General features: G+C 41.3%; 1 protein-coding gene and 1 non-coding gene across 3 annotated transcripts; one reads left to right on the top strand and one right to left on the bottom strand.

Moving 5' to 3' along the window:
• The first annotated feature begins 343 nt into the window (after positions 1 to 343).
• On the top strand, positions 344 to 525 carry LOC118760799 (U2 spliceosomal RNA). Its single transcript, XR_004996996.2, has one exon. It is a non-coding gene; the product is annotated as a U2 spliceosomal RNA (small nuclear RNA).
• A 6,235-nt stretch (positions 526 to 6,760) lies between these two features.
• KRCC1 (lysine rich coiled-coil 1) lies at positions 6,761 to 26,720 on the bottom strand. Of its 2 annotated transcripts, XM_058667651.1 has the most exons (5): positions 26,569 to 26,720; positions 14,255 to 14,353; positions 10,662 to 10,761; positions 8,258 to 8,396; positions 6,761 to 8,146 (listed from the first exon to the last, which is right to left on the bottom strand). In XM_058667651.1, the coding sequence occupies exon 5, from the start codon at positions 8,122 to 8,124 to the stop codon at positions 7,342 to 7,344; it is 783 nt and encodes a 260-aa protein (XP_058523634.1). In that variant the 5' UTR covers positions 8,125 to 8,146; positions 8,258 to 8,396; positions 10,662 to 10,761; positions 14,255 to 14,353; positions 26,569 to 26,720; the 3' UTR covers positions 6,761 to 7,341. The 2 variants fall into 2 exon arrangements, with proteins under 2 accessions (XP_058523634.1, XP_036352238.2); XM_036496345.2 differs by lacking the exon at positions 8,258 to 8,396.
• Positions 26,721 to 27,281: the final 561 nt, after the last annotated feature.

The raw sequence follows: 27,281 nt of genomic DNA, 5'->3' as shown, positions 1-27,281 counted from the left end.
TTGGAAAGTCAGACATACAGAGAGGAAGAGCTTCTGTCTGATGGTTCACTCTCCAATGGCCAGAGTTGAGCTGATACGAAGCCAGGAGCCCAGAGCCTCCAATGGGTCTCCCACGCGGGTGCAGGATCCCAAGGCTTTGGGTTGTCCTCGACTGCTTTTCCAGGCCACAAGCAGGGAGCTGGATGGGAAGTGGGGCCACTGAGATTAGAACTAGCACCGCATGGGATCCCAGTGCAGGCAAGGCAACGATTTTAGCTGCTGGGCTATTGCGCCAGGTGCCATGTATTTGCTTTTCACTTTGTCCCAAAATAAATGTATCTTTAGCAAAAAAAAAAAAAAATGTATCACTTCTCAGCCTTTTGGCTAAGATCAAGTGTGGAAAATGTTCTTAAATTGGTTTGTTTTTAAATTATTTATTTGGAAGGCAGAGTGACCCAGAGAGAGGGAGAGAGAGTGTGAGATATCTTTTACTGCATTGATTCAAATGGCCACAAATGGGGCTGGGCCAGGCGGAATCCAGGCCCTGTAACTCCATGAAGGCCTCCCAGGAGGGTAGGGCAGGGGTCCAAGCATCTGGAACATTCTTGGCTGCTTTCCGGGAATGTATAATAGCAGGAACGCTGGAGAGGAGATGGAAGGGCCAGGACTTAACCAGGACTCTGATAGGATGCCAGAGTCACAGGCCACAGCTTAACCTGCTGTGCCACAAGGCGGGCCCCTCACTACAGTTTAAGATGCTCTCCCTCGTGGCTTCCTGTCCTCCTTAGACACTCCTAGGAACTCTGGATTTCCTTTGCTTGTCTTTTTCATCATTTTTCTTCAAGTCTTCTGCATGTTTTCATCACATTTTTGGAATGCCTTCCTCATTTTCTTACCTGCATCCTTTATTTTCCTAATTGCCCCACTGATGATGTCTTCTTGCATTCTCCCCTAGTATTTCTTTTACTTTAGTGTATATTTCTGAAATTATTTTTGCATTTTCTGGTTTTTTTCCCCCTGTGTTCCTGTGAGCGACTATGGCTATGGTGAGAATGTCTGTGTCCTCCTGAACTTTATATGTTGAAATCCTGACTGCCAAGGTGGTGATGTGGGGGGGGGGGGCTTTGGAAGATGACTTAAGCATGACGACAGGGCCCTCGTGTGTTTGTGTCCTTAGAAAAGAGACCCTGGAGAGTTAGTTTCCACCATGTCAAGACACAGTGACAGAATATGTAGCTTGCAAGGTGTTGAATCTGTTAGCACATTCATTTGAGACTTATTTGCCAGCACCCAGAATTTCTGCTTAGAAGCTACTTGCTTTGGGCTCGGCGCAGTAGCCTAGTGGCTAAAGTCCTCACCTTGCACGTGCCAGGATCCTATATGTGGGGGTGGTGGTTGTCCTGGTGGCCCTGCTTCCCATCTAGCTCTCTGCCTGTGGCCTAGGAGAGCAGTCAAGGACGACCCAAGGCCTTGGGACCCTGTACCCGCGTGGGAGATCCAGGCTCCTGGCTTTGGATTGGCGCTACTGTGGCCATTGTGGCTGCTTGGGGAGTGAACCAGTGGATGGAAGATCTTCCTCTCTGTCTCCCCTCCTTTTAGTATATCTGACTTTCCAATCAAAATAAATAAATCTTAAAAAAAAAAAAAGAAGCTAAACGCTTTGCAATACTTTGTCATAGCAGTCTGAACAGATGTAGATGCAATGTGTCTCTCAAATGTGATTCTTAATATTTCTGGTAGAAAAAAAAACAATATAATTGTTGTTTCTTTGCTGCACTGTATTTGAGAGGTGGAAAAAAGGATAGCATTGGCTCTCATGTGGTAGCTGCTCCTCAGTGCCCAAAACAGCTGCGGCTGGGCTGGGGCCAGGGCCAGGAACTCAATCCAAGTCTCCTATGTTGGTGGCAGGGACCTGCTACTTGAACCATGACTTTCTCCCAGGGTTTGTGTCAGAAATTTGGAACTGGAGTTGGGAATCAAACCAAAGTACTGGGATGGTGGGATGATGTCTTAACCACTCGGCTAACTATCTGCCCTGAACTACTTTTTATTGTCCAGTAAACTGGAAGCGCTTAGAGGTGGAGGATCAGTCAGTTGAGCCATTGCACTGGGCCCAGATCTCTGTCTTTGTTGTTCTTTCAAATAAATGAAAATTAAAGAAAAAAATTAGTTTACTTTTACCTTTTTCTTGCAACTGTACATGGGGCTAGATCATATTCTCCCCCTTCTTTCCAAAATCCAAATGAAATGTGTTACCTTGGACTAGAGGAAGGACATTTCTTTCCCAGTTGCAGCTCTTTGAGGACTGTCTCTTTTGTTATTGTGAAAGTTCAGACTGGTTCTATCTGGCCCTCTCAGGGCTAAGCCTGGCTCAGGAGGCTTTTCTGTTTCTAGAAGTCTTCATGCCTTGCTTGCCAGGGATACTCTCTTCTTGATGCTTTTAGCTTTACCTGGAACCTTCCCCTTTGCTGCTTTGCCTCACTCCTTGGATGCCCACTCTGCTCAGCTGGGTTCCTCAGTGTAGCAGTTTACTTTTCAGAGACTTGTGCTTTGGAAGGAAATGTTTCCTAAATGTTCTGAAACCCTTGACCACATCACTATTTGATCTCTCTTCTGCATTCATTTTTTGCATTTACCCATACCCAAGAACCTGTGTATTTCTTCCAGTTTTGCAAATCATCTCAGATCTGTTTGTCCAGTTCAGTATGGGGATAAATGTCTGGAATCGGTTGGTAGCAGTGATGATGGAGGGAGTTGAATGAAAGGAGAGATAATTTGGTGATACAACCAGGAGGAACTGCTGATGGTCTGATGAAGGAGAAGAAAGGAAAGGATGATTGGAGCAATGTTCAGCTTGAACAACTGAGTTGGTGTTAAGTATTTATAGAGATGGGAAAGATGGAGAAAAGCATGACTGGTGATGAGGCAAGTGAGCACTCAGTTGGCTTTCCGAGTAGAAACATCAAGGAAGGCAGTTGGGGAGACTAAATCTCAGGGGGGAAGGTCAAGTGTAAACAGAAATGTGGAGGTTGGCAACATACAGGTCAAATTGAAGCTGTGGGTTTGGACGAGTCAGTTAGGATAAGATACTAGAAATGGATCCCAGTGCTCTGCTCAGGATGCACTGGTAGATAGTTGGGACAGAGATATATGAAGACGGCAACACTGAGGAAGCCAAGAGAGGAAGAGGGACTGGCCAGTCAGAGGGAAGCTCCTCGAAGGCTGAGTTGAAGTAAACAAAAGTGTGCATTAGCTTTGTCAATTGGAGCCCTTGACAAGAACAGCGTCAGAGAGGTAACAGGATCAGACCATGTTGGAATAGGTCCAGTAGTGGGAAGGCTCAGATGGTGTAGAAAGTGCTTTTTTTTTTCCTTCTTAAAATTATTTTTATTGGAAAAGCAGATTTACAGACAGAAAGATCTTCCTTCCACTGGTTCACTCCTCAAATGGTCACAACAGCTGGAGCTGGGCCAATCTGAAGCCAGAAGCCAGGAATCTCCTTTGGGTCTCCCACATGGGTGCAGGGTCCCAAGGCTTTGGGCCATCTTCCACTGCTTTTCCTGGTCATAAGCATGGGGCTGAGTGGGAAGTGCAGTAGCTGGGACACTAACCGGCACTATATGCGATGCTGGCACTTGAAGGGTAGAGGATTATTAGCCAGTGAGCCACAGTGGCAGCCCCACAAAGTGCTCTTTTAAAAAGAAAACTGGAGGGCCCGGCGGTGTGGCCTAGTGGCTAAAGTCCTCGCCTTGAAAGCACCGGGATCCCATATGGGCGCCGGTTCTAACCCCGGCTGCTCCACTTCCCATCCAGCTCCCTGCTTGTGGCTTGGGAAAGCAGTTGAGGACGGCCCAACGCATTGGGACACTGCACCCGCGTGGGAGACCCGGAAGAGGTTCCAGGTTCCCGGCTTCGGATCGGCGCACATCGGCCCGTTGCGGCTCACTTGGGGAGTGAATCATCGGACGGAATATCTTCCTCTCTGTCTCTCCTCCTCTCTGTATATCTGGCTGTAATAAAATGAATAAATCTTTAAAAAAAAAAAAAAAAAAGAAAACTGGAACTTGCTTAGAGCCTTTAGTCCCAAGGCTAATCCAAGTTCTTTAGTATGGTTCCAGGTGACTGGCTTTCTTTCTAGCCCTAACTCCAGTGACTTGTTATAGCTTCTCATGGAAAATTTAACTTGGTAAATTTGGACCATGACATATGTGGTACCTCTTTTTCACTGAAGACAGGAGCTGATTCTCTGTGGGCATCTGATTAGGTGTCTCTTATCATGTCTGAAGGATTGGTTTGTTTTTATTAGAAAGTCAGATATACAGAGAGAAGAGACAAAGAGGAAGATCTTACGTCCATTGGTTCACTCCCCAAGCAGCTGCAATGGCCTGAGCTCCGCAGATCCAAACTCCGGGTCTCCCATGTGGGTGAAGGGTCCCAAGGATTGTCCTGGACTGCTCTCCCAGGCCACAAACAGGGAGCTGGATGGGAAGCAGGGCTGCCAGAATTAGAACCAGCACCCATGTGGGATGTTGGTGCGTGCAAGGCAAGGACTTTACTCACTAGGCTACTGTGCTGGTCCCATCTCTTGTGATGTCTTAGCCCAAGGCCTATTCCTACTCAGCGAGTTCCTCCTGGTCCCCTCAGTTACCATTTCCCATGCTGCTTTGCTTGTCTCACCTGGGACTGCTTCTCCTTTGGCTGTCTGACTTCCCCTGGATCTCTGACCTGAGGATGACAGCTCAAGTACTAACCCTTCTTCTCAGGTGCTTTCCTGGTACAGTGCAGACATGTGGGCTCCCAGTTCTTATCCAAATTAGTCAATTCTACTTTTTTATTTGAAAGGCAGAGAAGCAGAGATGTTTAACTTGCTGGTTCATTCCCCAAGGAGCTGCAATGATCAGGGAGGGGCCAGGCTGAAGCTAGGAACCAGGACCCTTCTCTGAGTCTCACACGTGGGTGGCAGGGATCCAGGGACCTGGGCTGTCTTCCATTGCTTTCTCAAGCACATTAGCAGGGAGCTGCATTGGAAGTGGAGCAGCTGCATCTTGAGCGGGTGCCCATGATACACTGGTGCTGCAGTTTATGGATTAATCCATTATGGTGCACTGCCAGCCCTGATTCTACTTTTTTCTGAATTTCGCTATAATTTTCTTCCCTATATCCTTCTACTAATTTTAGGTTCTGCTCCCTTAGAAATACTCCTTGAAGGTGCCTAGAGACAGAAATGTAAAGAAATATCCCCTGGAGGGTTCAGCGTAACCAGAAAATTATGCTTGAATCTGTATATGGAGGGAGGAGGTGGACAATCGGGTCATTTACATGGTAAAAGATTTGACTTAAGGTTTTTGAAAACTACTAGGAACGGGAAACCTTTGTTTTGCCAAAGGTCCTTTATATATTTATAACATCATTTGTGGGCTATCAACTTAAAAATTCGCCTGCTATAGATTTACTGAATTTTGAGTCCTATGTGTGGTTGCCTTAGCAAAGCCAACCCAAATGACTTTGTGGGCCTTAGATGGCCGGAGGGCCACATGTTCCCCACTCCTGGCACTGTAAACCATGGTTCTGTCTCCCTCAATACCATCACTGGCATCACATGGACTTGTATTCTTCCCTGCTCAACATTCTACATGATATATTCAGTCTGTGTTGACACTCAATTGTCCAACCACTGATCCTTGACATAAAAATCATTATGAAGAATCAACCTTTGTAATTTTGTATGCTGTTGAATATTCTCAGGGTGACACCAAGTTATAATTTTTTTGTTAAGATTTACTTGAAAGACAGAATGACGGAATCTTAAATTCTCTGATTCATTCTCCAAATGGCTGGAACACTTAGTGACATATATTTATATGTATGAATATTGTTATAGTATTACTAAAACAGAAAATTTCTTAAAGATTTATTTATTTACTTATTTATTTGTAAGGCAGAATTAGAGAAAGAGAGAAATATTTCATTTGCTGATTCACTCTCCAAATGGCTGCAACGGGGAGCTGCGCCAGGCTGAGGCCAGGAGCCAGGAACTCCATGGGATATCCCATGTGGGTGGCAAGAACTAAGTACTTGAGTGAGTTGTCATCATTCCTCCTAGGAGTATGAGCAGAAGCTGGATTTGAAGCAAAACCCAGGGGACTTGAACTGACCACTCCAATATAGATACCCCAAGTGTCAGCTCAATGGGCTGCATTACAACACCCACCCCAAAGCAGAATAATTTAATGGCATTTTAGTTGTTACAGTTTTCTTCTCTTTTCAGTTTCTTCTCTCTCTCTCTTCAGTTTCAATTACTTGAAAAAACTGTGGTCAGTTTTAGGTCTCTATCCTCAAAACCGGGTTTAAATTTGAGAAGGCCTGGTAGAGAGGAATTTTTATAACACTAAAGCATGATTTCTCTGAAAGATTTGTCTCTAAAGCACAATCTATCCAGTTATCGCTCTTCCTTCAAAAGGAAATAACTGTTGGCTGGGAGCAGACCATTGGTTTTAATTTTAATTTTCACGTGTTTGAAAAGTAGAGAGATTTTCCATTTTCTGGTCACTCCCCAAATGCCTGCAACAACCAGTGCTATGAGCCCAGACTCTGTATCTCTCATGTGGGTGGCAGTGTCCCAAGTGCTTGAACCATCATTTGTTGCCTCCCAAGTGCATTTGCAAGGAACCAGGACTCAAATCAAGGACTCCATATAGGATGCAGGATCCCACATAGTGGCTTAACATGCTGTAATACAAGACCCACATTACAAACAGGTCATGGACACAGAACAACAATATTCAGAAATTAGAAGTCTTTATTATAAACCTTTCCAGAATATAAACTGATATTATAGAAAGAATCTTTGAAACTTTTAATACTATAAGTAACCTAAACTATTATCATCTTTTATTTATTTTCCACTTTCCAACCTAGAAAATATGTTGCAAGGTAGATCCAACAAAGTTAGAATAACCTAAATTGCTTCATAGAGAAAAACCAATGCACAGAAAGACACCCAACTCAAAACCCAAACTAATCCAATCAAGACATAGATTCTGCAAAGCCTGTTAATCCTCTGACTTAAAAATTAATGATCTCCCAAGGGAAAAGAATCCCACCATCATAGCATCTAGATGAATGAAAGCAGAGCCACTCTCATAAGGGGAGGTTACATTATATGTTAAAAAAAAATGAAACAGTGCTTTTAGAAAATGAGGAAAAGTCTCTTTTGTGCTGGAGAGCATGCTTCCTGTTCACTTGGCCTTTGTTAGAAGTTAAAGTGCCCGTTCACATAAAAAGAGTGATTTGAACATGAACATCATAAAACCAAACTCCTCAACTATGTTTTCAGTTTAACCTCAGGAGAAATGATTGGTTTTAATATCCAAGGATGGACTGGTCCCACAGCATCTCCTCCTCGGTCATTTCTTTGCCTTGTTCCTTTTTCTCTTTTCTACGCTTACGTTCCTCTTTCTTAGAGGCTACATCTCGGGTTTTTTTCTCCTTCCGATTCTTTAATTTTTCTGTACTGACCTGTGCAGTTTCTGATTCCACATCTGCTTTATTTTGGGGAAGGCTCTTCTGTTTGTCTACATTCATGTCCTCCCAATTTCTTTTCCTCTTTTGCTTGGGCCGTCCCTCCTCTGGTCTTTCTCCGCCTTCCTCCTCTGGACACCTTGTCCTCATCGGATGGCTCTGTTTGTGACTGGCTTGATAGGCTCTGGGGCTGCCTTCTGAGGAGAGGTGCCTGTAGCCTACAGATTCTACACTGCAGGGGCCGTAATTGTATCCTTGCTGACTAAGGTGTAGGGGTACTGGCTTTTGGGAGAAATAGTCCCTGGTGTACGGACGGTAGCTCAGAGAGTCTAGTCTCAGCCTGCTGCTGTGAGCTGGTAACCACTGGGGTAAGCGGTTCTCCATGCTTGGTGAGACACTGCATGATGCTGGGTACATCTGGATGGCTTCAGGTGCGAGTCTTTGATCAAACATCCTGTACCTGGGTCTGGATTCCATCTCTTCTTTGTACCTACAGGTCTCCAAATAGTCCTCTCTCATCTTTCTGAAACAAGTCTTCGGTTCTAAGCCTCTGGCTTTCTGTACTTTAATATAATCTTCAAGTTCATCTTGAAAAGAGTCATATGTCTTCTTTGAATGCTTCATTAGCCTGATAAAAAGGGATTTTCTGCAGAGAAGATGGAAGAAAATCCTTACTAGATTATTCCATTCTGAACACTTTCTTTGCTCTTGAAAAGAATTTCAAAAAATAAAGACGCCTCAACAAATCCAAACTTACTGAAATGTGTAAGTTGCCTATCACGACATTATATATTAAAAAGCAGCATCAAGATGGTCAAGTATTTCCCAGGCGACTCACAACTTAATACCTCTCAGAAGAGGGCAGCAAGTAACTGACCAATCAGATGCTGGCAAGACTAAAAAAAATGTACGACTTGTAGGGGTGAAAACCACACACTGGTGGTGGGGGCTTGATATGGATGTTCAGACAGTTTCTCAAGTTCTGATTAATCCGTTCCTGTATAATGTTTTCTAAGAAAAGTAACAGACCCACAGAAGTTATTTGATCTTTAAATCTTCAGTTCACATGAACAAAATAAAATAAATACACATACTCACCTGACTAGAGTGTACTCTAAGGCTTAAATAATAAAAGGTTGTTTGTAAAATGGTCTGGGGGTGGTGGGGATTAGAAAATAAGCTATGAGATGAAAACTACTTTTTAGTATTGAGTGTGAGGAAGACACAGAGTTCTGTGCCTTCCGTGAAGGGCTTGTTAATTCTGATTGGTGAGAAAAGCATTCTAGAATGCCCATTGGTTTGTTCTTCCTTAAATCCTGGTGGGGGGGGGGTAAGAGAGAAAATGGAGGCTGATGCTTAGAGGCGTCATGCTGAGGTAGAGATGCTTAGGTAGATAAACCAGAGATTCTGTTTGCTCGAATCTTTGTTGAGGGGGAGAGGCGACATCATTCCTGATTTCTGTTTTTTCCCCCTTTCCTCAACTCACACATAAGTACCAACATGGCAGAAGATGTATTTAGTGTGGGATAATGTGCTGATTGTTTTGGGTGCCATAGCATCCTAAATTAGGAGATGTTATTCATGTAGAACCAAATGTTTCTTTCCTTTACAAAAACAGAAGTCTGATGTGACACTCCAGACACTAACTCTCAGCTATTTTTTTTTTTCTGGGAATTTGTAAAAACAAAGTGTTATGAAGTCTAACCTGTTGAATTAGAAAACTTAAATCCCCACTCAAGTAAAATTTTGACTAGAATAAAAATGTAACACTTGACTAATTATATATAAAGTATTTTAACATATATTTTAGAAAAGGATTTATACAAATGGTCAATAAGACGTATGAAAAGATGTTTAAAGTCATCAATCATCAAATGTAAATTAAAACTTGATGAGACAGCTCATCATACCCAATAGACGAAATGAGAAAGACTGACAATACAAGTGTTGATGAGAAGGAGGAACACCTGGACCCTTCCTGTGTCACTGCAGGAGTGCCCAATGGTACAGTCTCTAAGTCAGTCAAACACACACCACCAAATGACCCTGTTATTCTCCGGTAAATGCCTAAAACAAAGAGTGGTATCTGTCTATCCAGATACTTACATATGGATGTTTATAGTGATTTTATTTGTGAGAGCCCCCGAAAGGGAAAAAAACTCAAATGGCAATCAACCAGTGAGTTAGTAAATTAAACAGTGCTATAACTATACAATGGGATAAAGGCAAATACAGCGATACAGCCAACAACATGGGTGAATCTCAAACACATTAAGTCAGAGAAGCCTACTGTATGATTCCATTCACAAAAACAAATCTAGAAAATGAAAATCTAAAATAACAATGGTTGGTTGGGATTTAGGTAGGAAGAGGCAGGAGTAAGGGAATAGAAAGGGTCATTTTTTTGGGGGGGTGATGGTGTGTTCACTGTCTAGACTGCAGTGACCATTCTCCTGAATATCCACATCTGTGACACTGTATATTTTTATTTATACAGTATGTCAACTATATACCTCAATAAAGCTGTTTTTTTAAAGGCCACTAATAAGATTAAAAATAGTTGTTGAGAACAGATAATGGGTATATGATATTCATTGTTGCACTGTTTCTCCTTTTGAGGATGTTTGAAAATTTTTGAGAATAAGAATATTTTAGTACATATAAATTAGGATGGCTGTGATCAAAAAGAGATGCTATTAAGTGTTGACAAGGACCTTGCTGATGGGAAAGTAAAATAGTACAGAAATAATTTGACAGTTCCTGAGAGTAACATGTGGTTATTACATGACCCAGCGATTCCACCTCTCACATTATATACGTATATATATGTATATATATGTATGCCCAAGATATTATATATATTTTATATATATATATGTATATATATGCATACCCAAGAGAACTGAAAGCTTGTGTTCACACAAAAACTTGTATAAAAATGTTCACGGCTGTACTATTTGGAAAAGCTAAAAATCAGAAGCAACTCAAATGGTCATCAACTGTTAAATGGATAAGCAAAACGTGGTTATCGCATACAATGGAATATTATTCAACAGTAAAATGTAGTACTGATACACAGTACTATATTACAGTGGAAGAAGCCAGTCCTTAAAGACCACAGGAAAGCAAGAATGTGAACAAAGAAGCGAATGGAGCCTTACCCTTAGCAGGCTGAGAACTCGGTGGAGAAATCTGGTCATATTCATCCATTAATTGCTTCTGTTTTTCAGCATGAAATTTTCTGCAAACAGTGACGTTGAGCTAAAAACCATGATACAGAGACTATAAAATCTACTTCTGTCCAATATTTCACTCTTATTCATCTAAAACCAAACACAATCTTGTAATAAAGATTAAATGATTCACAAGTTTAGTTACATAATTGGTCTATAAGGCAAGTCATCTTAAAAATTCACAAAAATCCACCCTCATTTTCCTGTTAGTTTACTTTCTTATAAATATGAAAATAACTTCTTGAAAATGTTTTTTTTTTTACCTTGGAAAAGTAATATTGTGTATACTGAAAAAAATTCTCCCATATCTCATTATCTCTGAGCTTGAAATAGCACTGATGAGTAATATTTGATGTGAATCCAGAGTTTGATAATATATTCTTATTTTCAAAGCAAAGTATCAGTTCTGGTAAAAAATAATTTGCAATAATTTTTAGGTGCTTGTTTGTGAGACAAACTACCAGTTGCCTCTCAACATACTTTTCCTTCTTGCTTATTAACCTTAGGCAATGTACCTAGCCATCCTTAAGGCAAGAGGTGGCTTAAATGGATGAAGTCCGATCAATAAGAGGTGAGCTGGAGTGTTCTCTAGGACTCCAGGAGGATTCTCTCTCGCATCGTTGGAATGAAGATGCCATGCCTGGGGTTATTATGGAACATAAGTAATGAAGCCAGCATCACAGAAGCAGACAGAAGACACCCGGAGCCCTCTTGCCTAACATATTGGAGCTCTGAAAGCATCCTAGCCCTGCTTAATTCTAAACTTCTTATGAGAAGCCCTATGGCTTAAATAACCTAACAGAAAATAACCTCTGAATAAACCTTAAAACTGATCATAACTGGGCCCAGCGTGGTGGCCTAGCAGCTAAAGTCCTTGCCTTGCCTGCGCCAGGATCCCATATGGACTCCTGTTCTAATCCCGGCAGTCCTGCTTCCCATCCAGCTCCCTGCTTGTGGCCTGGGAAAGCAGTCCAGGATGGCCCAAGGCCTTGGGACCCTGCACCTGTGTGGGAGACCTGTTAGAGGCTCCAGGCTCCTGGGTCTGGATCAGTGCAGCTACAGCCACTGTGGCTGCTTGGGGAGTAAATCAGTGGGTGGAAGATCTTCCTCTCTGTCTCTCCTCCTCTCTGTATATATTATGTTCCAATAAAAATAAAATAAATATTTTAAAAAATAGCTAAAATGTGGAGGAGCTGGTGTAGTAGTATATCACGACAATCATCTGCCCGTGGCACTGGCATATGGGCACTGGTTCAAGTCCTGGCTGCTCTACTTCCAATGCAGTTGCCTGCTGATGGCCTGGGAGGGCAGTGGCAATGGCCCAATTCCTTGGGCCCCTGTGCCTAGGTGGGAGACTGGAATAAGATATTGGCTCCTGGATTGGACTGACCCAGCTCTGGCTGATGTAGCCATTTGCGGAGGGAACCAGCAGTTGGAAGATTTCAGACACTCTCTTTCTAGAACTCTTTCAAGTAAAGTAAATAAATAAACCTTTAAAAAAAAAAAACCAAAAAGCTAAAATATGAATATAGGGAAAATGGGGAAACGAATGCCTCTTGAGCATTATTAGAAATGATTTTTATTTTCTTGTATCTGTTTACACTAGTATTTTCCTATATTCAGTATTACTTTACAATCATTTAAGAGCTATTTTTAAGATTTTAAGTCTAAGGTATCTGCTTCTATTTTTTCATGAACTTTAGGTCTCGGGGTTCAGGGCAGTAAGAATAGACTAGATACACTCAACATTTGGTTTCACCTGATTCTTACAAGACAGAGATGACTACTATCATTCAGCAGGCTAAACACACTCAGAGAAATAAGTAACCTGTCCAGTAATCATGGTGAAGCTGAGTGCTCAATTGAAGGCTAGGACAGAACTATAACTAGTGTACACTGATCTCAAACTTGCAATGTCTAGCAAGATTACTACTAGTAAGGAAAACCAGCTGGATGAGTTCTCTGAAACAGCACAGATGACCTTATGCTTTTTTTTTAAAGATTTATTTTATTTTTATTTAAAAAGCAGAATTATATAGAGAGAAGAGAGCGAGAGATGGAGGAAAGAAGGAAAAGGAGAGAGAGAGGAAGGGACAGAGCAAGCGAGCACACAAGAGGTGTCTTTCACCTGCCAGTTTACTCCCCAAACAGCCACAATGGCCAGAGATGCACAAAAGGTGGTATGGGGCCAGGCTGAATCCAGGAACCTGGAATTCCATCTAGATCTTCCATGTAGGTGTCAGGGGCCCAAGTACTTGGGAATCATGCTTTCCCTGGTGCTTTACTGAGAAGCGAGGTTGGAAATGGAACGGCTGAGATGTAATGGATATCCATGGATGCCAAAATCACAGGCAGTGGCTTAACCTGCTGCAGCACGATGCCAACCCTGGCTTTATGTTTCTTCATAAGTAAATACAACTAATACTTCTAGTGTTCCAGATATCAGGGATTCAAGAGACTCAAAAGCTGAGCCATGTCTAAGAGCAAGGAAAGAGTGGAGTAGGAAAGATTAGGGTAATGTGGTATACACAAATAGTAGTATACAAAAGACTATTCCTTCTGTAGGGAACCATTATGTAGGAAAGATGGTAAAGACTGAGAGGTTATATGGCATGAAAATAAAGAACGCTGGAATCAGATCTCATTCGTTGCCCAGGACAAGTCAAGCAGAATGGCAACTCGTGTGGATCTCTTTCTTCAGCTATAAGCTAATGAAGGAAGACCACCAGACATTTTATGTCTTACTCTAGCCCCTATAATTCTGTGCCTCAATAGAAGGATTAGGGAGGGGTTGGTGCTATGACATAGGTTAAGCCTCCACTTGCAATTGCGGCCTCCAGTATGAGACCTGGCTGCTCCACTTCCAATCTAGTTCCCTCGTAATGGCTTGGGAAAGTAGCAGAGGATGGCCCAAGTCCTTGGACCCTGTACCCATGTGGGAGGCACAGAGGATGCTCCAAGCTTCTGGTTTTCAACTGGCTCAGTCGTGGACACTGCAGACATCTGGGAAGTGAACCAGCAGATGGAAGATCTCTGTCTCTCCTCTCTGTAACTCTGCCCTTCAGATAAATTTTAAAAGATATTAAAAAGAAAGGCTAAGAATGAGAATTATGAATAAGACTGCTACAGACTTTGCTTATGGTTTTCAACTCCTATAAAACAAGCTTCTGGAGGGCTCTAATATCTCTCAATTTATGCTAATAGTTTCCTATGTAAGCTTTATAATGCTTCTTTTATGTTGACTACAAGAGTTAAGGACAGGGTAGTTTTCTGGATACAGCACAAGACAGAATGATGCAAGGAAAAGCTTGCGTCAGAAACTCCTGGATTCAAATCTGAACTCCTGAAGATAAGTCAGCACGTTAATTTCCTTTTCTGAGCTAGCTTCTTCATTAATGAAAAGGACAATCCCATCCCCCTCGCATGGCTCTCAGAAGGATTAAACAAAATCAAGAATATGAAGTTTGCTGGCTATATTTTAAAAGCATCTTTAGGACACATGCCCCTTATTTTCCACCTACCTCTTAAAGTGAAATACTTTATTATTCAAACTGTACTACTGCACAGATGCCTTTTAAAGAGAGAATCTGTAACAAGTTTACCCTTCATCCAGTGTGGATCTGCAAATGAAACACAGGGTGGGGAGACATCGTATTAGCCATTTAGGGTGATTGCAATCTTCAACAAGTAGTATGTATCATTAAAAGTACCATCTGAAACCTGGACTTCCTAACTGCTCTCAAGGCTCACTAGTATGGCAACTTTAAAATTGAAGCATCTATTAAGTCTCTAACACTTAACATGATAACATAACTGACTGGGCCCAGAAAATATCATTCTGAAGGAAATTTACTTGGTCTTTATGGAAATGAGCTGTTGTACCAATATTGAAAGGGTTGGCTCAGAAATCCAGTCTTGGCATGTTGGTTTGTATAAAGCAAGCAATCTCAAGAAATGCAATCATTTTAAGATAGTTAGCTACCTATCCTAGTTACCATCAGTCTCTTGTGTCCACAGGTTCTACATTGCAAATATATTTTTTAAAAACTACATATGTATTGAATATGTAGACTTTCTGACATCATTCTGTAGACATACAACTTCACAACTATAAGGTATGTGACAGCATGTGTGTAGGTTAAATGCAAATGTGATGTCGTTTTATATAAGGGACAACTGAACTCCACTAATCTCATGTGAGAACCATGTGATAGAGCCACAAACCACATTTGCCTGTGATTGGCAACTTTGTCTCATCGTAACAGAGGGCTACAGAAAGTTATTTATGTTTCAGACAGGCTCTCAAAGCCAGCTTTCTTTACGTTTTTCTCATCATTGTCATAATTTATTCCCAAACTATTAGGTTTACACTGAGGTCTACAAATAATTTATAGCTCTTTACTGGGCTGCATTTATTTTATAGCCAACCAGTGTTGACTGGAGTAGGATATGGCTACAGTTTGAATGCGTCCTGCAGAAGGCATGTGTTAGGAACTTAATCCTCAACAAATATTGTTGGGAGACAGGGCCAAGTGTTTAGGTCACAAAAGCTCCATATGGATCAATGCCAATTACGTAAGGTCTGGAGGCTGTGGGTTGCATCTCCTGAGTGTGCATGTGCGGGCTCTATCACCCTCTCATCTTCCCTTGCTATGGGATGGCAGAGCAAGCTCTTCACAGATGTAAGCACCCCGATATTGGACTTCACAGCCTCCAGAACTGTGGGAAATAAATTTCTTTTCATAAATTAGTCTGTAGAATTCTACAAAATGGACTAAGAAGCTAATCATGTGGTGTCAAATTCATTCTAGGTTGATCTTTAAATGAATTGGCATCACATGTGATGACAAAATATCTGCATGTAAGGGAAAAGATGATGTAAGAATCTATTTTTCTATCATTGTATTGATCATAAAATCCAACTGTAATAAACAACTCAACAAACACAACCTAAAGTTAAATGTATTCATATGTATTTATATAAAGAAGGAATTAATGCAGCTGGTCTGTGATCTGTTCACTTTCTTTTACTGGGGTCATGGAAAGATAAGTGGAAATCTAGACCTCTGCTTATATCTATATTTTCTATATTATCATAGTGAACACTCTGATGATACTTACATCAAGAAAAGAGTTTTACCTCTAATATGCCCTTAGCAAGATGTACCTGCTAAGGGTAAATAAATCGAAATAAATGCTGATAATAAGTATTCCAAAACCTGTGAGGCACAGCTCCCTGAACAATGTCTCATCATCTAACTCCCTGGGTTATAATATGGATTTGGTTCACACTCCCTTCATTTATTTTATCCCAAAACAATGCTTGATTCAAGTGTGAAATGACTCTGGAAACCTTACTTAGAAACATCTGTTTTTCTGGACCAGAGTGGGAAATCATGGTCTGAGGAGTCACTTTCCATGTACCGAACACCTCCCTGCCTCACCTGAATCCTGCCATTGCTTGTATCCTTGAAGTGATTAGCAGATGAAGGATAACAATACTGATTTATGAAGTATATCTGACAGACTGATCATTTTTGTTAGCTAGACATCAACAGCGGGACAAGTGGAAAAGCTTTTTACTAAACCTAAAGGGAATAAGGAACTGGGACGTGAGAGGCAAGGGACAGAGAACATTTAATACTTTGCTCAATGTACACATCTGAATTCACTTTCACAAAAGTATATGACTTTGTAATTTAAAGCTCCATAAACTGCTATACTGGTCTTTGTAATTTTAGCTCCAGTATATAGGTTAAATAGGTTTGCTTAAATGTATGATAAGCCTCAAGAGAGTACTTGCATGCCAGAAACATTTTGAAAAGAACTTGATAGGGGATTGACATTGTGGCGTAGCGTGTAAAGCCACCATATATAACGCCAGCACCCACATGGGCTCCAGTTCAAGTCCTAGCTGTTTCATTCCTGATCCAGCTCCCTGCTAATGTGCCTGGGAAAGGAGAACATAGCTCAACTGAGTGGGCCCCTGCACCCATGTGGGAGACCCAGAAGAACCAGCTCCAGTCTGATCCAGCCTTTCCATGGGGAGTGCACCAGTGAGTGGAGGCTATGTAACTCTGATTTTCAAATAAACATATCTTTTTTTTAAAAAATGATGGATAACTTTAGATGTTAAATTTATTATATATGGCATCTCCAACATTTTGAGCTGCTTAAAAATGAATAAATATATTGGCCTCAGCAAAGCAAGAAGAAACTTCCCTTGATTCAGGATTCATGGTGATAGTGTTTAGCTTTTTAATTGTAAGTCCCTAATAAAAACAGATTAATACTGTTTTATGGTGGCAATCAAAGCTTAAGTGGAAAGCTTACTAAAGACTAGTCATTCAGATCGACAGTCTAAAATAGAAAAATAATATCCCTCCCTGTTCAGCCCTTATTATCAGACTTAACCATTTCTAAAAAGCAATCTTGTAAACTGAGGCAAGAAACTTGGGGTTACCATGAATTACTTCACCCAGCAGGTGTTGTTTTTATCTCTAACAACTAGCACCACATTCTCAAGCTCTCTGTCAGTTTTCTAGTAAGTCTTAGCTACTCTGACTTTTATTTCCAGCTATTTCTTCATTTTCCTATCCCATAACAATGCTTTATTCAAGTTCTCCATGCCTTTAAGCGCTATTAAACTTTATCACTACTTGCTGAATTTTGTCTTTAGCTATTATCAGGGTACTATGGGAAACATTAGGGAAAGAAAAGATGAACATTTAATCTTTGCCAAACAAAGGAATATTTTTTACCTCTGTAAAAATAAGTGGAATTTCTCATATTTTAAAGATTATAATATTGGGACTTATAGACATTACCTTCCCCTGTGTGTTGATAAAGCTAGATCTATGCGTTGAGAACGATCAATGTACAAATAACTGGTAACACTGAGGAATTTACAGCTTTACAAGTGCTACGACGCAAGATGAAAGTTAAGTGCTACAAGACCCAAGAAGGTATATCTTCTTGCTGAGGGTATTGGGAGGGATGGGAAAGGATTTGTGGAGAAAAAAGGGATTCTGAGTGGCCTTTTTAGAGAGAAGTAAAATTTAAAGGAAAAAAAAATGAGGAAATGGTGTTGTGGAGAGGGAAGGATGTTAGAAATGACATTTCTGCTTTAAACAAAAGTACATTAAAGTAGTAAAGTATCATGTTAGAGGTGGAGGGGGCCAACTCACAGCAAGTCTTACTTGGGCATTAGGATTTAATTTTGCAGTTAGAGACAAAAGGCTCAAAATGGGGAAACTGTTACGTAAAAAATTGCCAGGCTGTATCAAGTGGCAGTAGAAAAAGACTAGCTCTGTGATGATTTGAGTAAAGCCACTGCCTGTGATGTGAGAATCCCATATGGGCACTGTTTAAGATTCTCCACTTCCAATTTGGCTCCTTATTAATGGTCTGGAAAGAGCAGAGGAAGGTGGCCCTACCACTTGGGTTCCTGCCACCCACAAGACAGGTGAACCTTTGGATGAAAGATCTAAGTTCCTCTTTCAAGAAAATAATCTTAAAAAAAAAGTGGATGAGACTAATTTAAGACATTCAGAGGTAGTATTGGTGCAAAGTGGGATAAGAGCAGGTAGCAGGAAGAGAGGAGAAACACAGGTAATTCTAAATCTGTGATCCTGAGTAAAGCTGCCTTTGTCGGTCAGTACCCAGTTATTGTTGCTGTTGTTGTTTCTGAGAGGGAGGAAGAACGGGAAAGAGCAGTATTCTGAGATGGTACATTTTATTTTTGGAATAAACTCAAATTGTAGCAAATTCATAACATCCTGTTCTTTCCTCCCTCATTCCTCTATGAGTTCAAGTCGTGCAGGTGAAACTAGAAGGGATGTGTCCTAAAATTCTTTACAGTTAAGATGGTTGAGTTCTTGAACTAATTGAATACGTGTCTCTCAGTACACATGGACAATAGACACCTCAGAGAAGAGAAAGGTTTGGTAGTAAATTTTTGTTTGTAGAAATCTTCTCACAGAAAAATTTGATGTTATTTCTACTCCATTTGTATAATGATTACTACCTAATCAATTTAAGTTATAGCATTATACAATTTGCAAAAAAAAATCAAGCTACGAATATTGTGGACAGTGAAAATAATCACTTCCTCTGGCTAATATTCTGTTTATTTGGCATTAATATTTTTAATTTTTTTTAATATTTATTTATTTGAAAGGCAGTTACAGAAAGAGTAGGAAAGAGAAGAGGAGAGAACTTCCTTCTGATGGTTCATTCCCCAAACGGCCACATGGTTGGGAGCACATCATGTCAAAGCCAGGAAACTGGGGCTTCCCACGTGAGTGCAGGGGCCTAAAGACTTGTGCCGTGTTCTGCTACTTTTTCAGACACATCAGTTGGATTGGAAGTGGAACAACCAGAACTTAACCAGTACCCATATGGGATGTCAGCATTATAGGCAGTAGTTCTACCTACTACACAACAGTGCTGGCCACTAACATTAACATTTTTAAATGGGGATCATGTTACTGGTTTCTACTGTAATGCTGGAGGTAGTATTCCTTCCCTCTTACTGGCTATTTTCTACTGTGGTGCTGATGTAAGAGATTTCTAAACGCAGGGATTTAATAATACCTTATCTTGTCACTGGTTTGTTACCATTCCCCGAAATGTGAGGATTCTTAAAAATTCAAATTCTTGGGTAGCCATTTTAGCACAGTGGGTTGACTTTTCATTTCAGCTCCTTGCTATGTGAGGGAGGCAGCAGCTGATGGCCCAAGTGGAAGGTCAGATGCAGTGCTCTGCTGGGCTGCTGGTTTCAGTCTTGCCTCACCATGCCATTGTTGGCATCCGGGGAGCAAACCAGCAGATCCAAGATCTGTTTCTCTCTGCTACTCTCCTTCAAATCAATAGAACAAATAAATCATTAAGGAGAAATCAAATTTTAATTGACATTTTTGTCTTCCATATATAGTTTATATGTATTCAAGTCCATGCTGAGAACTTAAAGCAGGAATTGGGCATTCCCTACGGCATGCTACAAAGCATCCACTCTACTCCTGCATCCTGGTCAATTTTGTTAGCGATCTATGTGTGTAATAGAAGGACATTAACACTTTGATAAGATCTAAGCTTATCTGAAAATCAAATGTGACATCTCTTCAAATGCTGTATTCCGGGACATTCCCCACTTTTCTAATGGGTCTGATCACCCAAATCTACTGACAGTCAAGTCTTATTTTCCCATTTTGCTGATATTTGAAAGGCATGTGACATGCCCTTCTAAATTCAAACCATCGTAGCAATGGTTGTAAATCTCAATCTCTTTGACCAAAGTAATTTGTAGACAGATGGAAACGAACTCTTTCAACCAGGACTTGGAGGCACAGCCTAAACACATCAATTATTTCTCACACATTCACAATGTATTCCAGGTTTCATAAATCACCTTAAAAACTCAACCTCTTGAACACTAGTGTTACAACTTTTGTTTGAGATAAAGTCATTGTTCTATGCATAAAATGTGCCACTTAAGTTTTAGGAACTTTCTTGGCACATTGCTGAGTATCTCAAAAACCCCAGGAAATCTGAAGAATTGGGTCCCACAACATTGTTCTAATCTCTTTTTAGATCTTTCAGGAAAGAAACAGCAGTAACATGACTTGTGTTTTCAGTAAACTAATATTGCATTTTGAAGTTTATTTCAAATTTTTAATTTCCAAGTTACCTATTAATAACTAGTTCTATCACACCTATACAGCATTGACCTTACTATGTAATACTTTTTCAGTACTTGTATGTAGTAACTATTTTTTTACCACCATAAGAAGCCTATGGGCTGAGTACTATTATATGGTCTGGGTTATCTATTGTATAGAAATAACTGAGGCATAGAAGGTTAAGGAACATGTCCAAAGTAGTAGTGAGTCTCGCTCCAGAACTGGTTATTAACTAACGATCTAAAAATTCTGAATCTACTTTCTTTAATCCGTTTCTCTTAAAAAGAAATATTTTTTAATCTCCAGGTTTCATAGTCTCTTTCCATTTGGTGCAGAGTGGGGAAAAATAATCTCATCTTATATATCAGAAGACTTCAATCTAGAAAAAAAAAACATTTGTGGCTCAATTTTAAAGCAAATTAAATTTAAAATGGGGGAAAATTGAAGATTCTTTAGGAAAACATGAGAGGGCAAAATGTTCACAAAGTTGCACATCTTTTAATTACACTTTTTCCCAAATCTTTCTGAGCCAGTTTTGTCATAGCTAAAAGTTGATGCCTATTGTCTATCGATGGGAGATAGGTAAGAAAATGTGGTGTAACAGTCAGTCTTTTCATTCCTATAATGAAATATTTCATGCAGGCTACTTTGTAATGAAGAGGTTTATTTAGACTCACAGTTCTAGAGGCTCAAAGTTCAAATCAAGCAGCATGACTCAGGCTCTGCCACGAGCCCTCCCACCTGACCACATCAAATCATGACATGTGTGCCTGAGGAAGGATTCAGTAAGGCCACACCCTAACAACCTATAATCTAACCACTCTCTAAAACTCCATTTCTAAACACCTTAATTAGATTAAGTTTCCATTCTCTTAGTAGCTCTGGCTTAAAACTTTGAGGTTAAAGACTTTTGTGAATTTTGGGGCAACAAACCATGTTCATATCACAGCTTGTGGTACATTCATACCACAGAATTACTCAGCAATACAAAAGAACAAAACAGCACCGTAAACTTAGATGAATACCGAAATCATGCCAAGTGACAGAAACCAGTGAGTATCTACTTTCTCTGGGTACTTTTAAGTCACAAGGAAAATAGAATGAAAAGATTATTTTGGTGCAGAAAGTCTTGAAATCCATGCAATTTTCTCCACAGTATGCATTTCCAGTAAATTTTGAAGACCTTTTGGTCTTATAAACATGTTACAGTTTCAGCAGATCAGTGATTGCCTGGCAACAGGCCAAGGGAAGGATGGATCACAAAGAGCTTAAGGAAACTTTGGTATTAATGGAAGTATCTGACATTTTGCCTAGGTTGGGGGTTACAAGGTAATACTTGTATATCAATGAACTGTCCACTTAAAACATGTGGTTTACTGTAAGTCTACCTCAGCAAAGTGTTTAGAGCTTCAAAGCTTCAACACAAGAGGTAATTCTAGTTCCAACTTTAAAACTGATCCCTGTGTTGGACTTGCTTCAGGAAGATCATTCACGCCCCTTATTAATAGAAGCTAAGTCATTAATAAAAGCTAGTAAGCAGAACTACCTCCTGTCATATCACTTACCTCACTGCTCTTTGGAGCCAGACAGACACAGGGATGCCAGGGACTTGGGACTCAGACCTGTAGCTTAGCTGTGTCACCCTTGTCAAACACTCTAGGCCTGATTCCTCATCTCTAGGGACATTAACATACACCTTGGATTATTGTGTTCCTTAGAGAAATTAATGCATGTGACACACTTAGAAGACTTTCTAATTATTTCTCTACTTTACATCCTTGGTAAAATGTTTCCAGTAGCTTTCCCCTATTTTTTTTTTTTTTTTTAGTGTTTTCTCCATGTATGTTAGTATCATCTGTGAATCCTGACAGTATTCTTTCTTTCCACCCTGTAAACCTTCCCCAGAACCCCCTCATCTGAAAGCACTGGCAAGGATCTGAATAATAGTCATGAGACTGGGTTTCTTTTGGACTCTACAAACACTTATGCGTTTAGGGAAGACCAAGCAGAGCCCAGTCTCACCCTCCCCCTGCCGGGTTAGCAGAGAACTGATTCTGTTCTCTGCTGAAGCGTGGTCTTACTCCTTCCCCCTGAACGTCACACTTCATTTCCAGCATTTACAGGGATGACTGTGCTGGACGTGCTGTCAGCATTATGTATACTCTTAGCTTTCATGAGTTACTAAACTTTTCCTTTTAGGAAATGAGACTGGCATCTAACTCGGCATTTGACATGTTCTATTTTAGATTAATCACCACACCAAAAAAAAAAACTGGTCTATTTCTAATGATAGTGTAATCAATAATTTGGAGTACTAGTTACAAGTTTACGCTAGATCTTGACCAGAAGGCTGAGAAGCCATACTAGTTAAAACCACATCAAATTTGTGGTTTTGTTTTTAAATGTCTGTAATTGTATGTGCTCTTCGGCTGCCTGGCTCAGGGATCGTGCCTGGGTAGTCTGAACAGGATTCATGGAGACCTCCTACATTAGAAAGCCATCAATGCATGCCATTCCCTCTAGTTAGTGAATGTGAACAGGTCAGCAGGGGGAATATCCATACGCCCTAAGATCCATGTGATTATCTACAGAACCAATCCTTAATTGTCTTCAAATGCCTACTTGGTATTTTTACATATTGACACCTAGTAAAGGCAGATCTGAAATTAATAAAAACCATTCGTGTCTCTCTCTTCCTCCCCATTCTTGCTGGCTGCCAACATATGCTCTTATGTGCCCACAGCAAACACATCATAGGTAGAGCTTCTATTTACATGGAACAGCAAACCAGTTATCTCAGAAGTCTAGTTCTTTTTAAAAACTCGAATCCACATTTACTATGTGCTCTTCTCCCCGTTTAATCTACCCTATATGTTACTGAAATCGTTATAGCATTAACTTAATTTGGGTCATTTGACTTGAATCTCTGCTTTCGTATCATGGAAAACAGGGAAAATATTAAGCAGTTGCTATATAAATGGATTAAAGATTCAGCTGACTCAACTTTTTCCTTCCAGAGATAGAAAATGTTTATTTTTCTATGCTCATTATGAAATGATTACTTGAAGCAATTGTTTACTGTAGGAACTGTTAAAACTGTTCCTTTACTGAATTAACTGCTGTGCCCTGGAAAAGTCCTATGACACCATGATCATAAACTAAGTATGTGTACTTCTTTTCACATCAGCCTGGTCACGCGTTACTCTGGCATTTTTGATTGAGTTCCTCCGTGTCATTTCTATGACCTTATACCTTCTATATGTTCCCTGCTTACCATTTTTTAAATCTTTCCTGAGCCTGACATTTTCTCATTATCAAGCTCCTAAGGAGTTCCTCATACAGGTGCTATAGCCACAAGTGAGAAGGGATTAACAGATGCACTTCAAAGCTATCTTAATGGTCCCATCAGCATTTTCAAGGTGATACTTGAATTGTACTGAAAGTATGACATTTTTGTTACTTTTTGAAAGAATTCCCTCCAAAATAACTTAGGAAAAACAAAAGATACTGGTTAAGTGGCAAGCAATGTTTTTTTCCCTGCTTTGCTTATTCATGATCACAAATGGCAATCATTTAAAACTTCCTATAACCAAGAGTCCTGAAAGTGTTTGGAAAAGTGTAACATCAAATATTTACCATGTAGCAAGTGGAGTTAATCAACTATTTGTGAAATATATTTACCTGAAATAAAGTAGGAGGTCATTTTGAAGGCTAAAAAAAATAATTTTCAAATCCTAACGACTAGCTGCAAACCCACCTGGAAAAAATGATTTCTGTACTGTTTGAATGCTGTCTGATTACAGCTCAATGTTTTATATGTTCCATGTACATAGCCCTGCCAGGGAATATCAAAACTGTCAATCAGTTTACAATTTTAAAGCAGTAAAGGACCTCATGGTTTGGTTAGAAGAACATTTTCCAACCTTGCTACTACCAACATTTTGGGTAGGATAATTCTCCGTGTGTATGTATGTTTGAGGGGCTGTTGTATGAATTGTTAGTGGCACCTCTTGTAAATACAACTAAACAGATGGGGGTAGCACCTGTGCTAAGTTCTTTTCTGTTCAGTGGCTACAACAAAAACTATTTTCAGATAGCTGCCAAAAATCCATTGGGGAACAAAATCATCCTTTGTTGAGAACCCCTGGCCTTCTCCAATTCCACCAACTACAGAAGTCAAAAGCCCAGAAACTTTGGGACTTACAGGATCATTTAGCTGGTCAAAAAACTAATACTATAATCTACTATTATATTCTCACTTTCTATTCCGCAATGGTATACAGAAAAGTTAATGCTAGGATTTTTTTAGTCTTTTGTTCATAATGCAACTCATTAAAAAAAATTGGATCTAACAAAAAGTTGTTTTTCCTTAGGCAATTAAGTTTCCATGACAGCCAAACAGAACGTGTAGTCGTGACACCTATAAAATGCTCATTCTTACTTGTTGGTGACAAGAAGGTTTGATAGAAATCAATTTTACTTCACTTTTTAGCACTAACCTAGACTTACTGACTGTAAGACCTCAAATTTAGTCTTCTGAGGCTGTCTTAATGATTTGTTTGCAATTAATTTCTAATTTCCCTTTTCAGTGAATCCTTTCAAAAATGTTTTAAGAAATGTGTTTCACCCATGTGCCATTTCTCCAAAGTGCAATACGTAAAACATGATGAAACAGGCCACAGAGCATCATGAGAAAGGATCGAAAGGCAATTCTTTTTATGGGGCTATTTACAGGTGTTCCTCCTGGGAAAAGCAATCTGAAGTCTTTTCCAATATTCTGGCTTCCACTAACTTTCACTCTGGAGCAAAAACAGCATAAAACAACACAGCAAATACTAAACACTATGAAGCTGAACTGAGTATCATGGAGCTCTGCAGGGCAATTGAAGCACTGCTGTCTAAAATAATTTCCCAAGTGCTTTAAAGCTTCAGCTTAGCAGTTTGCAACAGGTCTATCATTATTTGCAGGAACTCAAAAGTGTTGAGATGGTCAAGAAATAAAACTTTTCTCTGTCAATCTGCCTTTCCAAAAAAAAAAAAAAAAGTTTGTATGTGTATGTTTGGAAAATATACTGAGAAGTGTTAAAATTTCTCCAAACCCTTGAGCAAGGGTTCTGGACCAAAATTTATCATAACCTCCTTTTGCATTCCTGTTTGAAAAAAAAAGTACGGTCTGCTGACAGAACGACTTCCCTTTACAAAGGGTACACAGGTGTGGCACCCTTCTCTGTCCCTCTGCCGTGTGTGTGTGTGTATGTGTGACAGCTCTGTAGTGTCCCCCCTCAAGGAGCGCAGGCCCAGAGGAGCCCAGTCAGCAGGCACAGCTGGCCTACTTGTGCTAACTAATGACAAATCCTTTGTCATTTCCACCTCCCTCCCTCCACCCCCTAATCCTCTTTTTTCCACAGTGCAGCCAAATCGCAGGGGAGCCCAGCTCTACCCCTCAAGTCCCCCCCAAGAATAAAATGTTTGCAGCGCTCTAACTCATGTTTACCTTTACACTGGCAGACACGTCTTCGAGCCACTATCAAGCTGGGCTCTGAACTCCTAAAAACTTGTCTTTCGGGGCGGGGGGGGGGCTGTTCTCACAGAAAAGAGCCAGACCTTTCAAGACCCTTCCTCCCACCTCTTCACCTCTTCCCGCCAGGGTCCCTGCAACTTTGAAGGCGCCACTTGGCTGCCACCTCTCCTAGGAATTCTACGTTGACGTCTCGGCTTTCCAGGATGCTACGTTTTCCAAACGCAACTTTACTCCCTTCCGCACCTCACTTTTTTTTACTTTTTTTTTTTTTCCTCTGTTCCCTCGATCTTGGAATTTGATCGTCCTCGTCATCCCGCCCTTCCCCGTTCCCTGCACTCCAGCTCCACAGACGCCTGCCGGGTCGCCTCTTCCCACTCCGACCTCGGCTTCCTCGGCTCGCCCAGGTGTCCCCCGGCCCCTCCACACTCCGGCTGGGGGTCCGGGGGACCCTGGCGCCCTCTCCGGGGCGGCGGGTACTGAGGGGCGCCCAGGGAGTCCGGACGCGCCCCGGGCGGCCATTTCGCACACTCGGGGCGCCGCGCCCAGCCTGCGGATCGCGCAGGCCCTTCTACTGGGCCGCGGGAGTGGAGGGGCTCAAGGCCGGGCTGCCCCCGCCGCCGGGGCGGGAACTCACCTTCTCTGAGGCAGGGGCGGGCGTCTATAACTACAGTCCCCCTCCCCGCCAACGCCGCCGGGCGGATAGGCCGCGGTGGAGGTGGCGGAGAGGCAGGAACAACCGCTGCCGCCGCCGCCGCCTCCGCCGCCGAATAGGCGGGGTGGGAGGAGGAGGCGGAGGAGGCGGAGACCCGACTTCCTGAGGGGAAGTCGCCGCCACCCCTGGCGCATGACTGGACGGCGCCGACGCCATGACGGCGAGGAGCGCTGGTGCGCTTGCGCAGAGAACACCCCTCCCACGAAAGCGCCGTCAGTCCCTCCGCCCTGTTTGCCCTGCCCTGGGCGTCCGCCATTTCCGGGATGTGCTCTAATTGAGCTGAGCGTTCTGAGCCGATCCCGCCGCCCTGAGGTGAAAGGGAAACTCAGAGGAGCTACTTACTCGCGTTGGGAGAGCGGGTCTGAAACCAGCCAAGGCTGAAGCCTGGAAACCTACGGATTCCACACCCAGTTTCTCAGACGTACAACTTCGTTGTAGTCTTTAATTGTAAAAGCAGATCAGGCCGGTGTAGGCCTGGTCCTTGGTCCTGAGGTAAGGTCACAGCTGATAGGCAAATGACCTTTCTCACCCTCTCCCCTCTTTCAGATTATGCAAATATGAGCAGGTGTCACAAAGTTCTTGGGGAGAAAAAAATTAAAAGATAATGCACATTTCGATGCAGTTTTTAAAACTGC

The sequence above is a fragment of the Ochotona princeps genome, chromosome 8, assembly GCF_030435755.1.
Source record: "Ochotona princeps isolate mOchPri1 chromosome 8, mOchPri1.hap1, whole genome shotgun sequence".
NCBI classification, from domain to species: Eukaryota; Metazoa; Chordata; class Mammalia; order Lagomorpha; family Ochotonidae; genus Ochotona; species Ochotona princeps.
The sequence above is the reverse complement of the archived record's forward strand: the minus strand, read 5'-3'. Positions and strand labels throughout refer to the sequence as shown.